Source organism: Benincasa hispida, chromosome 11, assembly GCF_009727055.1.
Source record: "Benincasa hispida cultivar B227 chromosome 11, ASM972705v1, whole genome shotgun sequence".
NCBI classification, from domain to species: domain Eukaryota; kingdom Viridiplantae; phylum Streptophyta; class Magnoliopsida; order Cucurbitales; family Cucurbitaceae; genus Benincasa; species Benincasa hispida.
The window spans coordinates 77256747-77271831 of NC_052359.1; the positions used below are offsets into that span (position 1 = coordinate 77256747).

The following is a 15085-nucleotide window of genomic DNA, read 5'->3' on the forward strand; positions in this document are numbered from 1 at the left end:
AAACCTACATTTTTACCTCACAAATTCACTCAAATCTGAGTTCCACCACTCAAATGTAATTAGAGTGCTTATTGATTTTGTTTGCTTCTGTTGCATGCTAGTTTATCCTATCATGGTTGCTATCAAGTTCATTGCCTCAGTGGGGGGTTTTGTTCACTAAGGCTCTTCCTACATTGGCATAATGCACTTTCATCATGGGAAGTACGAACCTTGAGCAAGAAAATTATGTGCGCCAATTGAACCAATTCCAAGGAGCCCATCAAAATTCTTAACAAATAAACCAACCCACTCATTATCACCAAGGTACAATGATGAATAATTTTCATATGCTAACAATAAAAATGTTTTAGAGGCACCTCTAGGTTTTTCTGAAAAGAAACCATCTGTGGATGCTTTGCTTGGGGATTTCATAAAGGAGTCAAGGAGCAGAACTAATTTCTTAGAGAGCATAGTAACGAGTTATGGGAAAGCTATCCAGAACCTTGAGGTTCAGGTTAGCCAGATCGCTGCTACATTGAATACTATAAACAAAGGAGCTTTCCTTAGTTGTATGGAGAAAAACCCAAGGGAAGAGTGCAAAGCAATAACCTTGAGAATTGGAAAAAAAATATTGTGCATCCTATGACAGACCAGGCAGAGGAACAGATGGTATTGAGTCCTATAGCTAGTAATGTGAATCAAGGAAAAAAGGGTGATGTTCCTGTATCATCCAAATCAGGGAGTAGTTCTGAACCTTCACCTGCTGTGTTAAGTAAAATCCCCTATCCCCAACACTTTTAGAAAAGAAATTGAATTATCAATTTGTTAAATCTTTAGATATTTTTAAGAAGTTTCATATAAATATTCCTTTTGTAGATGCTCTGGAACAAATGCCAAATTATGTGAAGTTCATGAAGGAAATGTTGTCTTCAAAGAAGAAGTTTGAAAAGTATGAGACAATTAGCATAAATAAGGAATGCAGTGCTATATTGCAAAAGAAGCTACCGCAAAAATTGAAGGATCCTGGGAGTTTTACGATCCCCTACACTATAGGGAATCTAACAGTAAACAAAGCTTTATGTGATTTAAGAGCTTCAATTAATCTGATGCCTTTATCTTTGTACAGAAAAGTGGACATAGGAGAGGTACAGCCGACGATGATATCATTGCAGCAAGTAGATCGTACCCTTACTTACCCTCGTGGTGTAGTAGAGGATGTTCTGGTTGAAGTCGGTGATTTCATCTTCCCAGCAGATTTTGTGGTCCTTGATATGGAAGAAAACTCTGAAATTCCCATCATCCTTGGAAAGCCATTCCTAGCCACAGTAGGGCACTGATTGATGTATATGATGGTGAGCTTACACTCCAGGTGAATGATAAAATGAAGTTCAACATTTTTCATTCTTCTAAGCCCGTAAAGCTTGTAAGATCGTGCCAAGAGATGAATGAAGTTGTTTGTGAAGATTTTTTACGATCTCTTAGTAAAGAAAAGAGCAAGGAAAAGGTAACGAGTCCTAAACAATCTTCCAAGAAGGAATAGGAGAGTTAAGTTTAACGCCATGGGAGACCAGGGCTGTTAGAACTATTAGAGATTATTTCCAACCGGCTGTCCCTACAACCCAGACGGGCATTGTTGAGGCCACAATTAATGTCAATAATTTTGAGCTAAAATCGGGTTTAATTAAGATGGAGCAGGACCTCGCATTCAGGGGAACTCCACATGAAGATCCACATAAGCACATCCGCTCTTTCCTAGAAATTAGCAGGACAGTAAAAATAAATGGAGTGTCTTTTGATGCTATTCGATTGAGATTGTTTCCTTTTTCTGTGTAGGACAAGGCAAAAGATTGGTTAGAGTCACTTGCTTCAAGAAGCACAGCCACATAGGATGAGTTGGCTGATAGCACTTGAAATGTGTTATTTTCTTCTGCTTAACTAAGGGTTTTTTAGCTACTTAATTTGATTTAATTTCTTATTTTGTAGGACTCGAGTGTACAATCGGTTGGATCAAGCATTCAGGACTTAAAGATGCTAAAATGACAAAATTAGAAGCTAAATCGATCAAATGACCAAAATGAAAAGCGGTTGCAACGCTTCGGAAACCCAAGGACACCAGCGTTGCAACGCACTCCAATGCTGAAGCCTGACGCTATAAGACAGAAGCATAGACATTGCAACGCTGCGAAGTTTGACGCAAACCCTTCAGTACATGTGGCCCAGCCGAGTGTTGCAACACTCTCCCTAACGTTGTGACACTACGGTAGGCCTATAAAAGGAACCCTTAGGGTTCAGCTAAAATCATTCCATCTTCTACCTTCTACTCTCGATTTTGGGTGTTTTAGTCTCTTTTCTAGCTATGTTTTTATTGCTTTTGGTTTTTGTTTTGTAATAAGTTCTTCCTCTTTGCCAATCGTGTTGATTTTTGACATGTTTTATGGCTAAAGGGTATGAACTTAGCTTGGGTTAGTTAGTTTAATTTCATTCCAATGTAATTCTTGAGACTCATTCTGTAATCCCATGAGTATTATTTTGACTTAAAGAAATTTTTCTTGAGTATATTTTTAGTTTTCGTGTATGGGATAATCTGACAAATTAACTATGCACGTTTAATTGACTGCTTTGATTGGTCCTAATTTGTAATCGTTAGGTAATCATCACCTAGAAGCAAAAGTTCAGTCAGTTTGTTGTGTTAATTTGGGATTCCAATTGACAAGCATTTACTTTCTAACTTAGACAATTTTCACGCAATTAATTGGTTTGATGATGGAAACCAATTAATTGGCTTAGTTTTGCCCGAAAGCTTAAATTCTGATAGTTAATTGATTGGTTGAGGATCCTCGCTCTTCTTTTAATTAACTTGATTTTATAGCCTACCGGTTAGGATTCTAATTGAGTAAGCTAAGTTTTTAGTTCAATTATCTCCCACAAATTTTTAGTAGTCTATGATAGAATTATTGAGGAATGAATTAAATTGTCTAAGCTGAGTGTTTGATTGATAATTTTCACAATTATTACATTGCACTTCTTTTTTTTTTCAAAATATGTTTTTAACAATTTTCACAAACCCCCCGGTTACATTCTACAAGTTCCAACTTTTTAGGAATCCATATTAGGCTCTCAGTGGTTCGATCCCGGACTTGCTACTTACACTACTAGTTAGTATAAAGAGTTTGTTCGATGATTTATAAATTTAATTCGTATAGCAAGGGGTTTGGGAGCGACACAAAACTATCGCTATCATTGGCCTAAGCCTTTCTGAATAAATTCTTCCCTCCTGCAAAAACAAGAAGACTAAGAATAGAAATTGCCACATTCAAGTAGAGAGAGGACGAGCAGTTATTCGAGGCATGTGAGTTCTATAAGGAGTTGTTGCAGAAGTGTCCCAAGCATGGATACCCAAACTGGTTAAAAATCCAGTTGTTCTACAATGGGTTGACCAGTACAATGAAATCCATCTTGGTTGCTGTTGCAGATGGCTCAATTTTTGCAAAAACGGTTGATGTTGCTCAGGCTATTGGAGAAGATGGCTGCCACGGGCTATAATTGGCCCTCAGAACGATCTTCATCTAGAGTGGGTGGGATTTATGAACTTGAAAAGGTAAATGCTTTAAAGGCACAGATGGCTACTTTGACGAATGCCATTAATCTCTTGTCCACAGGTACTTAACCATCAATTTCATCGACATCGGCTTGTAATGCACTTTCATCATGGGAAGTACGAACCTTGAGTGGGAAAATAATGTATGCCAAGTGAACCAATTCCAAGGAGCCCATCAAAATTGTTATCAAATAAACCAACCCACTCATTATCACTAAGGTTACACAATCCTGAGAATTTTTCATATGCTAACTATAAGAATGTTTTATATGCACCTCTAGGTTTTTCTGAAAAGATACCATCTGTGAAGGCTTTGCTTGGGGATTTCATAAAGGAGTCAAGGAGCAGAACCAATTTCTTGGAGAGCATAGTAACGAGTTATGGGAAAGCTATCCAGAACCTTGAAGTTCAGGTTAGCCAAATCGTTGCTACATTGAATACTATGAACAAAGGAGCTTTCCCTAGTTGTACGGATAAAAATCCAAGGGAGGAGTGCAAAGCAATAACCTTGAGAAATAGGAAAAATATTGTGCTTCTTATGACAAACTAGAGAGAGAAACAGGTGGTATTGAGTCCTAAAGCTATTAATGTGAATCATAGGAAAAAGGGTGATGTTCCTGTATCCTCCAAATCAAGGAGTAGTTTTGAAACTTCACCTGCTGTGTTAAATAAAATCTTCTATCCCCAACGTTTTTAAAAAAAGAAATTGAATGATCAGTTTGTTAAATTTTTAGATATTTTTAAGAAGCTTCACATAAATATTCCTTTTGTCGATGCTCTGGAACAAATGCCAAATTATGTGAAGCTCATAAAGGAAATGTTGTCTTCAAAGAATAAGTTTGAAAAGTATGAGATGGTTAGCTTAAATGAGGAATGTAGTGCTATGTTGCAGAAGAAGCTACTGCAAAAATTGAAGGATCCTAGGAGTTTTATGATCCCCTACACTATAGGGAATCTGATGATAAACAAAGCTTTATGTGATTTAGGAACTTCAATTAATCTGATGCTTTTATCATCATATAGGAAACTAAACATAGGAGAGGTACAGCCGACGACGATATCATTGCACCTAGCAGATCGTACCCTCACTTACCCTCGTGGTGTAGTAGAGGATGTTCTGGTTAAAGTCAGTGATTTAATCTTCCCAACAGATTTTGTGGTCCTAGATATGGAAGAAGATTCTGAAATTGCCATCATCCTTGGAAGTCCATTCTTAGCCACAGGCAGAGCATTGATTGATGTATATGATGGCGAGCTTACACTCCGGGTGAATGATGAGAATATGACATTCAACTTTTTGTGTTCTTCTAAGTCCAAGGAGCCTATAAGTTGTGTCAAGAGATAAATGAAGTTGTTTATTAAAATCTTGGACAATCTCTTGGTTAAGAATAGGGCAAGGAAAAGTTAACTAGTCCTTAACAATCCTATAAGGAAGGTAAGGTAAATTTTCAAGATTATATTGGGAAGGGAGAAATAGAACTCATGAACAAAGGGAAATTATGCATTTCCTGGTGATTGTGTTCGACTAATCTTCTGTGTGAATGCCAGTGTGAAAGAAAATTGTTCGTCTTAGGTGCTTCAGTACATGGAATGTTCAAGCCACCTTGAAAGTTTGATTGAATTGGAGACCTAGTCTTGTTAAGGACATTAAACTAAGCACTTCTTGGGATGCAACCCAAGTGATCTAGTTTTATTTCCGTTTTATTTCATTTGTTATTTGATTATTTTATTTTTTTTAAGGACATAAAGCTATCTCATGAATTTTTTTTTTCTTTTGATCCCCAGGTTGGAGATGATGCTCAAGTTTTTTTTTTTTTTTTTTTTTTTTTTTTTTTTTTTTTTGCAAGCACAAGATTTCCATCAAGATTCATGGATCCCCACTCATACACAGGCTTGTATCACTCATCTGTTGTGTGATTGTTTTAGATGTTATGCATTGGGGACAATGCATATTTTTAAGTTTAGGGTGGGGGGTGTACTTTGTGCTTGAAATTTGAGTTATTATGCATGTTCTTTTTTAGTTGATTGATATATGCATGTTGATGTCGATTTTGAGAAAAAAAAATGAAAAATTTTGAAAAATTGGTTCAAAGTTGGTTAGGAAAAATGCTGAGACTGATTGATTTGTATTCTTTGGTTGCTTTTTCTTATGATGATGGTTGATAAGTCACTCACGATGTATGTCAAGCTTCAAAGTAGAAGTTGGATAACATAGTCTGGTCTTAAGTGTTCTTTATTTTGAATTCCTCTTTGTATCCTCTGTTATCTTGAGCACGAACGACTTTAATTTAGAACCTCTAAGTGAACAAAGCATTAATTTAAGTCAAGTTAGTTATCACCTCGGAAGGCCCCACTGGTTAGAGAGTGTCTTGCATGATTGTTTGTAATGTTAGACTAAGAGGAAAGAAAAGAATATTGTTAATGCCTTTGAGAGAAAAAAAAATTGAGTGTGCACTCATGCGCTTGGAAGAAACATCTTTTTATCATTTTAAACTTGTCATGTGTATGCATGGATAGGGATAAAAAGAGCTGCCTTTGTTGTGATCAATTAGGACACCTGGGTATTGACTAGGTATGGTTCCCTGTAATGGATGTGTGAAAGCTATTGCCCCTAGGTAAAATGATGCAAGTTTAGGGCTTTTTGTTATTGAAAATAAAAAGGAAATAAGGCACCTTAGTAGACATTAATTCCTTGAGTGTGGTGATGCTTGATGATTGGTGCTTGAGCTAGATTAGGGAGAAAAATGACGAAGCTTAATTAAATCTTCAGTTAGTTGTGTAGTTTTGAATTAAAGGAGGAGTCAAACACATAGGGGATAAAAAATTTTTACTTTAGAAACTCTCAATATTGAGGATGTGTATGAATTTTTCTATGGAATAGTGTTGTATATGTTGAGAAGTTGATGAAACCAGAATATGAGAATGCATGCTTAGAACATCTTCATTTCAGCATTCATTATTTCTCCTACTTTGTGTTTCTTTTTTTCTTTGCTCGGAAGTAGAAAAGTTTTAAGTTTAGGGTGGTGAAAAGCATCTAAAAAGTGCTTTTATTACCTTCAAATTTAGAACTACTGTTGCTAGTTTTGTTTAGTTTGATGTGGTTTATTGAGTAATTGGAGGAAACTAAGCATCAAGAGAAATTTGTGTGAAAATGATCAAAAACTCCCAATTTGAGCAACTACGGGTTGGCTACGTAATTAGGAAGGAACCAAGGATCAAGGGGCTTTGAAAAGAGGCAATTTTGGAAGACTATTCGAGGGAGCCAGCACTTGATGAGCATTGCAACACTGCAGACTTGAGAGCAATTGGAATCATTGCAATGTTGCAACACTACGAACTCTACATGCAGCTGGCATGACGCCAGCGTTGCGATGCTACAAGGGCATTGTAAAAACGATGTTGCACTACCAATTTAGAGAAAAGAAATTTTTAAATGTTTTTACTCAAAAATTCAAATCCATACAGAGGTAAATCAGAGCGATTTCAAATCATTTCAACTGAAGATTCAAGATTTTGATTGAAGTTTGATCCGAGTTGTACGAGGAGAATTGATCAAGAATGTGCATTTTGTTGAAGACCAATCTGGAATTCGTTGTAAGAGTCAAAGAGATTGTGAATGGGATTTGACCCTATTGAGGGGAGATCGTTGTTCTACGTTTATATTTTTGTTTTTCCATGATGACTGATTATTTGTTGATTATTGTTGTTGAAATCATGCGTGGCTAAACTCTGTTTCTAGCTTGTTTGTGGATTTAATGGATGTTACTTTGAGTATTTGAATTGTATTGATTGATTTTGCATAGATTTCTAAATTATTTGTAATTAATGCTTTTGATTAACTGACCATTAATTGAATGAACTTAAGTTAATTAGATATCTCGAGAGAGAATCTAATTCGCTGGACCTAATAATTAGGTTGTATTCGAAATTGCATGAGAATGAATTTAGAATAATAAGGGGTACGATTGAAGGGTCTTGATGTTGTAGCTAATCAAGCGACAGAATAAATTTGGGTCGATGGTTAGTTATTAGGATGGTTTGAGCTCGAGAAAGGATTTCCTAATTTTAGAACTTCTAGCCTCAGTCTATCGATTTCAATTAATTGCATGTCATAACTCACTGTACTTCCTAAATTAAACAACACCCTTGATTAGTTTCGCTCTGAATTGTATTTCTGTGTGATTGAATTTTTGTTCCTTGTAATCATTGATAAAAAATCAACTTTTGTTTCCCTGGATAAAATTGACAAAAAAACCTGTGATAGCTAAGCATAGGAATAATTTCTCACGTCAGTCCTTATTTTAGGAATAAGGTCGATACGTATGCTTGTGTCCACGCATCACTACGACAAGTGGGAGAATTCGTGGGTATATAGATGCCTTATTTTACTGTATTTATTCTTTCATACTCAACATTATATATTTGTATATATTTAGACCCATTGGAGTTTTAGTCCAAGTGGGAATCTGTTAGGAAATGTCTTAAGACTCGCAGTTTGTGAACTTTAAACATATTCTATCTACAAAAAAGATGTTATTGAGATTTTTCTTCAATAAAGTTGTTTTTGAATATGTAAATTGAATTTATAGATTTCTAAATCCAATAAACTAATGAACTCATGACTATAACATGAATACTTAAACTTTATATAGATATATAAAAGAGGATCAAGTTTGAGTATGTAGCCAAAATGGTCTATAAGTATATGGATAAAGTTGGGTACCTTATCTTGGGAAAACAATGGATGTGACCCACTTTTTATATTTATATAAACGATGTGCTCCCAAAGTCATTCATGTGGAGACATACGAGTGGGAGCATCCTATGGAAAATATGTTTGCATAAGATCGGACCATGAAATAGTCACTTTTCTTTATGACGACCATTTACTGTCAAAATTGACTATTTCAATTTGAATACCTACGACAACTCGATCTCAATTCTGAGATAACTATGAACTCTTATTTATTCGAGATTATCCATTAATCTCCATGGGTGAGGGTGGCTCAACATTATCACTTAATAAGCCTCCCATTTTAGGGGTAAGACCGAATAGATAGCTAGAGACATAGTACAACAAGATGAAATTCACTCTTTGGGTTAGCAGATAGGTTATTCTCTTAAGTGCTTACTCCTTGTCTTGAGCAAAGGGGCCCCGCCCTCTCTATGGCTAAGAGGGACTCGATTTATTGTTATGATGACGAGTTGATGATGCACCCTCTTTGTGATTAGGTTTTTATGAAATAATGTTTAGAGAGCATGATCATGGTTTTCAGCCCGTTGTAAAAATTTTTCTTATCTCTCATACATCTTTAGGCTCTTTGTCTAATGAAATCAGGTCCTGCATGCTTAGAATTGTATTATTTACTTTATATTTTTTTTGTCACCTCGAAAGTCCTAGGTGATCAGTTTTAAGTGACTAAAAGCCCAACCTAGTAATGCATGCCTGAGTTTTTGCCAAACTCTTTTTTTCTCATTTTGTATTGTAAAAGATAATGTTGTAAAGTAAAAGAAATTTGGAAAAGGAAAAGCATGTTGTAAAGTAAAAGCAAGTTTATGTTATTTTTTAAGGGGATAACTCCTCTTTCTTAGGGTTAAGATTAACCTGAGGCAACTATGATACATGTAGTTTCCCTTTGAGCTAAAGTACCCCAAAGAATGAGTAAGCTTCAGCACCTTGTTAGAAGACGTTGCTCATAATTGGATGCCTTTCACGCAACTTGTGTGGGCAAGCAAAAACGAAGATGTCGTGTCTAGATAGGGTTTCCCTTTTTGCGTAAAGTAAGAAAATGAGAAAAAGACAAAAATAGAATAAAATTTCGGTTCCCTTAAGTTTGTCATTGCACTGTTGAGTCAATGAAGCTTAACTCTTGAGCCTTCGAGCCAAAGTATAGGAAAATGAATTGAGAACCTTTTAAAACCATTATGTATTTTGCAAACTTATTTAGTCGAGCTTTAGACTCATTCATGCATGAATAGGTTTGGAATGATTTTCAATTGTACTTCATTGATTGATTGTAATCGAATTTCATTCTTGATTGATAATCTTATCCTAGGAGAATGTTGAGACTATAGTAACGATCCTTGTGATTGAGCAAGCATACTTTTGTGTGTGAATGTGTGATTCAGCGTTGCTCAAGGACTATCAAGAATTAAATTGGGGGTGTTTCATAGCATCAAAAATGTGTTATCTCCCTCTGCTTAATTCATGGTCGTTACTATGTTTAATGTGTTTATTTAGTGTCTTTACAGGTTTTAGGCACCTTGGAGGTAGAATCTGTCATACATCACTTAGATTATCCTCTTAATCTACAAGGAAATGTGACGGCAGTAGTTATCGACCCTTGTGGCATTTACTGCCTAACTGACATCCTTAGCCTGCTTAGATAACCCTAGAAATACATACTCACTATACAATAAACTTAGGAAAACTTTTAAAACAACCTCAAAAAACCAGGGTCCAACACATAACATAAATACATCATATTACTAATCACATAGTTCAGTGGGTCCCAACATCCTTCACTAGTCCCTAGCATGATCAACACATATGTACAAACATAGACAAAATAGACACCTAGTAGTCTTTATGCTAATCTTGAGTCCTTGGGTGGCAGAGCAGCAGGGCAGCTAACCTTTAGGGAGATGACCACTACCTGGGGAGGAGGAAAACATTTAAAATGAGTAAGCTACTAGCCTAGTGAGTGACCAATTAAACATAAACATCATGCTTTAAACTAAAAATTGTCAAGCAAACTCATACTTAAAACTTTAACACATGAAACTGCTAGAAGACATTAAACATTTGTATCCTTAGTTGAGAGAGAACCCTTTTGCTCAAGCCCTCAATTTCAATCCTTAGTTGGTGTGGAGTAACCTCAACACTACCAACGTCAACTCTACCTACGTGCATGTGGTAATAACTAGGTACCGTTATACCTTAGGTACTATGACCCAAATACCTTCTCGATCTTACTGTCCTTCAGTATTGAGTTCATCATAATCATCATAAAACTTACTCATTGAAACATGTATAAAAGCATAGTAACATGAAACACATGCTTAAACATCCTTATCATAAAATCATTAACTTCCAACACATGTTTGTAATGTAAAGTACATAAATACTTTAACATGCTTTCATAACTTCTTTAAACTAAGTCATGCATTATTAGGCACTTTAAAATCAATTTTCTTGGGAAACATCTCATAAATAAAGCTAGCATGAGTCTGTACTTTTAAGTAAAATATGAGTTTACTAAAACATTGGAAAAACACTTAGTTTTTCACTCACAGCCATGGGCATTCCTCCTAGGGTTGATAAGCTTTTCCATTGGCATTAACCCTGTGGACATGAATAACATGTTTAGCCAATGCCATTGGTCCCCTTGTGAGACTATCTCTCATAAAGAAGCTTAACATTCAACTTAAAACTTCATCATTTAGCTTAACACATACCTTCCTTAGGCGTTCAATATTTAGGAAAATCCTTACGTACTAAGGTTGAACCATGCAACCATCAAGCATCAACCCATGCGCCAACGCATGACTTAGGCACTCAACCAGCTACACACCAACGCCCATTTAGCGTAACCTTGCACTCATGACCTTGAGCTTACGCCACACACCTTTGCACCCTTCAGCACACCCTCGCACACAGCATAGCGCACACCTTGCGCTCAACCAGCTACTTGTGCGTGCTTGCAGCCTGTCTGGGTTGAGCTGCATGTTTGCTCAACAAGTGCAGCTGCCTACTTGTTCAATCGAAATCCATTTCAACTTTGAGCTCAAATTACTTATTTTGCAGACCTTATATTATAAATTTCCTTCTACAAACTTATTTTTAAATGTCTTACCTTGCTTACCTTAAAAAATTTGAGCTCTCTTCTCTTGGTTTGTTCAAAAACCTCCAATATTTACCACTAGCTCAGATTCGTCTGAGAGCCTGACCTTCGTAAAGAATCCTTCAAATTTCAACTCGAATCTCTAAGAATTTCCTTTCAGCAACCGAGGGCCATCAACTAAACTCATCAATCGTTCAAATGGTCTCAAAATCACCACTTTTGCATAAGTAGGTTACTCAAACCAACCCTTTGAACTAAGGCCTTCTTTTTATACTATGAACTGCATGCCTCCCTTTAAACCTTGGGTTGTCATCTCACTCACTAAGTGGGTTTAATTCTCCAAACCTTGACAGTTGGCCCACTCATGTCGACAGTTAAGCTGTGGTCATCCCTTAAACGAATGCATGGCTCATCATCGTCTTACCATCGCATTGCACATTCAGACGCACACCCTCTTACGCCAATGCCTTGTCCTTTGGTCACAACATAGGTCCCTTGCATGCAGTCTCACCTAGCCAATGCACATTAAAACCCCATCGCCTAGACACCCTTGCAATGTCGCACGTGTCCTTGCCTTTCTAACCTCAACATGGGTTTAGTTAGCGCATTGCTCATAACAACGTATAGCATGACTTCGACCAACACTTAGCCTTATGGACAAAGCCTTTCATGTGCTTAAATAACCTCAAAGGACATGGTTGTCGCACACTAAGCAATATCCTTCAATGCATGGGCAACATTTAGCTTCCACACTTTGTCAAATTTTCCCTTACTAGAAGCCTACATACTTTGCTACCCGAGGACATCATCCTCAACACTTAGAACATTTTTTTCTTCTTAATCATCCTCAAGCTTTTCCTACAAATATAACATTAACCAATATTTAAACTTAATTAACATATTAGTTAACATACTTAAGTAGGAAAAGTAGGGTTCAAGGTTTAGAAAATGAACTGTTATGGACTGTTTGGGGTTAATTTGCAGCAATTAGGAGCTAAAAAGATCATGTGGGCTTCAAAGTAGCACTCAACGTCACGGCACCAGCACGCAGTGCTTTTACCATAAGCATAAGATTTTGGTGCAGGGACAGTGCCACGGTGCTACATACTTTGATGAAAGCAACAGACGTGCGTGCGTGCCAGAGCGTCGTGGCACCGTCGTGACTACTATATAATAATTTCTTCGATTTTAGAGTAGATGGATGATAACTTATTGAAATACAAGTTATTTATGCCACCTTATCTAGATATTGCGGCCAAAAGTTAGTAATTATGTGCCAATTGTATGAAAATTAACCTAGTATGACAATAATTATAAATGTTTGCAATTACACCCACTAAAGCAAAAAGATGAAGGACAAGCCAAACTTTACTCTGTTTTGCAGGAGACCAAGTCACCGCTTGTGCTCAAGGCTCATAAGAAACTAATCAATGCATCTCTGTCACATTACGCCCATCAATCAACCATGAAGAGATGATTACCAAAGTAACGACGCAATGCGACAGTTGGTCCAGAGCTATGCTTCGACCGCATGCGAACCTATGAACGAAAGATGCAACTGAGCAATGCCAGAGCGGAGGATTGAGACACGTGTACAACTAACAGTTGTGTAGAATTGATGGTAACAGAAGGAATAATATCCCTCCATCTGTGGAATTACCATAACCATCAAGTGGGGGCCAGAAGGCCGAAGTTAAAGGATCTGCTCCTATAAATACCCAGTGATTTCAGAGAAAAGTATGCTATTTGATACTGGGCTAAGTGTTGTAAGATTTTAGAGAGAAAATGTTGAGCTGAGTACTGAAGAGAAGAAATTCGGGAACAGAATGAGATAAGGTCGAGAGCTAAATCTCAGATCCGACCTGCCATATACCCGATCGAAGATCTGTGCAAAGACCCCTGCTACCGGTGGAGCAAGCCTGAGAGGGAAGCTCTTCCTGCCATCGAAACCATCCTATCCAGCAAGTAGACCTCTATGAATCTGTGCCAAGACATTGGCACCTGATTGTATCTGTTCTATCTCTCTTTCATTGTATTCCATATTTTCTTTATCTCTTTATTCACACATCATGTATCAAACACTTAGTAGAAATATTAAATGTTTCGATAGATTTCGTATACCATTTTCTGTCTATTTCCATTCATCCATTAGTCACTTTCTTCATGATCTTCTCTGAATCCTTTGATGAGTAATATGAATCACCAAGAACTTAATATGTATTAAAGATATAAAATACGTTCAGCTAAAGCATGCTAGACGGCATCTTCACCTGTGAGAGCAGAAGTGAAGATGTCATTCTGATATACCATGAACATACCGCAATAATCGGCACCACTTCCCCATGTTCAACCTTGGATCACACCGAGAAACTTGCGGTGGAATTACACTTGGTTCTATCGTAAGGAAACTTGTGACAACGCAGGGCATACTACCTGAGCATCCCTACTTAACGCATAACTAGTATTAGTATCGCATCATTATGAGCATTTAATATTATACATACCGAATGCGTGACAAGTTTATGGTGCCGTTGTCGGGGATCTGGTCAACGGTTTATTGTTTGAGTGGTTTTTGGTATTTTGCAGGATAGATCTCATTGTACTGGCTATTTAACGTGGAGAGCGGCCTGACGGTTTATGAGTTCTGGTGCTATGCCCAATTATTTGCCAATATTCAAATGGGCCATCCTCAGCTCCGTGACCTCCCAGTTACGCAACAAATGGCCATTGAGCCAGTATATGCGCTAAATTGTGAGCAATACTCCTTGAATAATGGCCATGATTGGAGATGGGTACCGGGCCATTAGGCAGCCCAAGTAATCATTCTCTCCGCCTTGGACCAATGGCTGTCAACTTTTTTCGATTCACCTCGGCTTCTATATCCGTCATCTATCCAGTCAATCCATATTCCTCGGATGCGATCAAGGAAGACTTAGCCCGTGTTATGTTTATCCATGAAACCCCTGTCGCGGAGGATAAAAGCACCACGCCCGTTGCCTGTCAGGCCATTATAGAAGCCATCAAGATATTTGGCCTAATCGGGAATCCCATGTCGGAGTTTTTCACCACACTCTAAATCGCTACCCTAGGGTGTTCGGGTCTCATTCTTCTTTTATTGTTCAAAGTTTAGCACTCTTCCATTCTTGTGTCTGACAGCTGATAGGAAGACTTCTTCAAAACTACTCAACAATGCCCTATGACATGATTCGTTGGGCTCTATGGAATAAGCCATTCTTAGCCTAACATCCCTCAAGGTGTAAGGGAAAGATACAACACTAATATGTCGGAGTCGACGCGAGGTAGGGAGAAGTTGCCATACTCTCAACGAAGCTGTTCAGGTGGGCATGCAGGTCTTTACCTTACAGACCCCATACCCCTACGTTCTAGATCAATTGTAACATGACCGGCTTAATCTCAAGCAGGCATTCTCCTCACAGTTGGCCTTGAGATTCCTGGTGAAAAATCATACAGTTGGGTGCCGCATAGTTTTCAAATTGGGATATTACGATCGCGCGCCAGGATACGGACCTGGCCAGTCGAGCAACACCTTGATTTCACACTCTGGCACCGCGTTATCGTTATTATTTGCCAATGCTGACCGCCTTTTTTTTCTTGATTATCCTGTTCGGCATATCCTCGTGCGGAAGGTGTCGCTCGATCTCAG

The 15085-nt window shown here is 37.6% G+C and overlaps 2 protein-coding genes across 2 annotated transcripts; both read left to right on the forward strand.

Moving 5' to 3' along the window:
* Positions 1-621: 621 nt before the first annotated feature.
* LOC120090869 lies at positions 622-1316 on the forward strand. The gene is made up of 2 exons (XM_039048569.1): positions 622-751; positions 856-1316. The coding sequence occupies exons 1-2, from the start codon at positions 622-624 to the stop codon at positions 1314-1316; spliced, it is 591 nt and encodes a 196-aa protein (XP_038904497.1).
* Positions 1317-3451: 2135 nt separating this feature from the next.
* Positions 3452-4922, forward strand: LOC120090870. Its single transcript, XM_039048570.1, has 3 exons — positions 3452-3638; positions 3859-3989; positions 4326-4922. Exons 1-3 carry the CDS (start codon positions 3452-3454, stop codon positions 4920-4922), a joined length of 915 nt encoding a protein of 304 aa, XP_038904498.1.
* Positions 4923-15085: the final 10163 nt, after the last annotated feature.

Excerpts from the sequence above, each read along its gene's own strand:
- LOC120090869 (XM_039048569.1), top strand. The coding sequence starts at position 622 with ATGACAGACCAGGCAGAGGAACAGATGGTATTGAGTCCTATAGCTAGT. Across the intron at positions 752-855 it reads ACCTTCACCTGCTGTGTTAA|ATGCTCTGGAACAAATGCCA; the intron begins GTAAAATCCCCT and ends TTCCTTTTGTAG.
- LOC120090870 (XM_039048570.1), top strand. The coding sequence starts at position 3,452 with ATGGCTCAATTTTTGCAAAAACGGTTGATGTTGCTCAGGCTATTGGAG. Across the intron at positions 3,639-3,858 it reads CATTAATCTCTTGTCCACAG|GTTTTTCTGAAAAGATACCA; the intron begins GTACTTAACCAT and ends ATGCACCTCTAG. Across the intron at positions 3,990-4,325 it reads TCCAGAACCTTGAAGTTCAG|CTTCACATAAATATTCCTTT; the intron begins GTTAGCCAAATC and ends ATTTTTAAGAAG.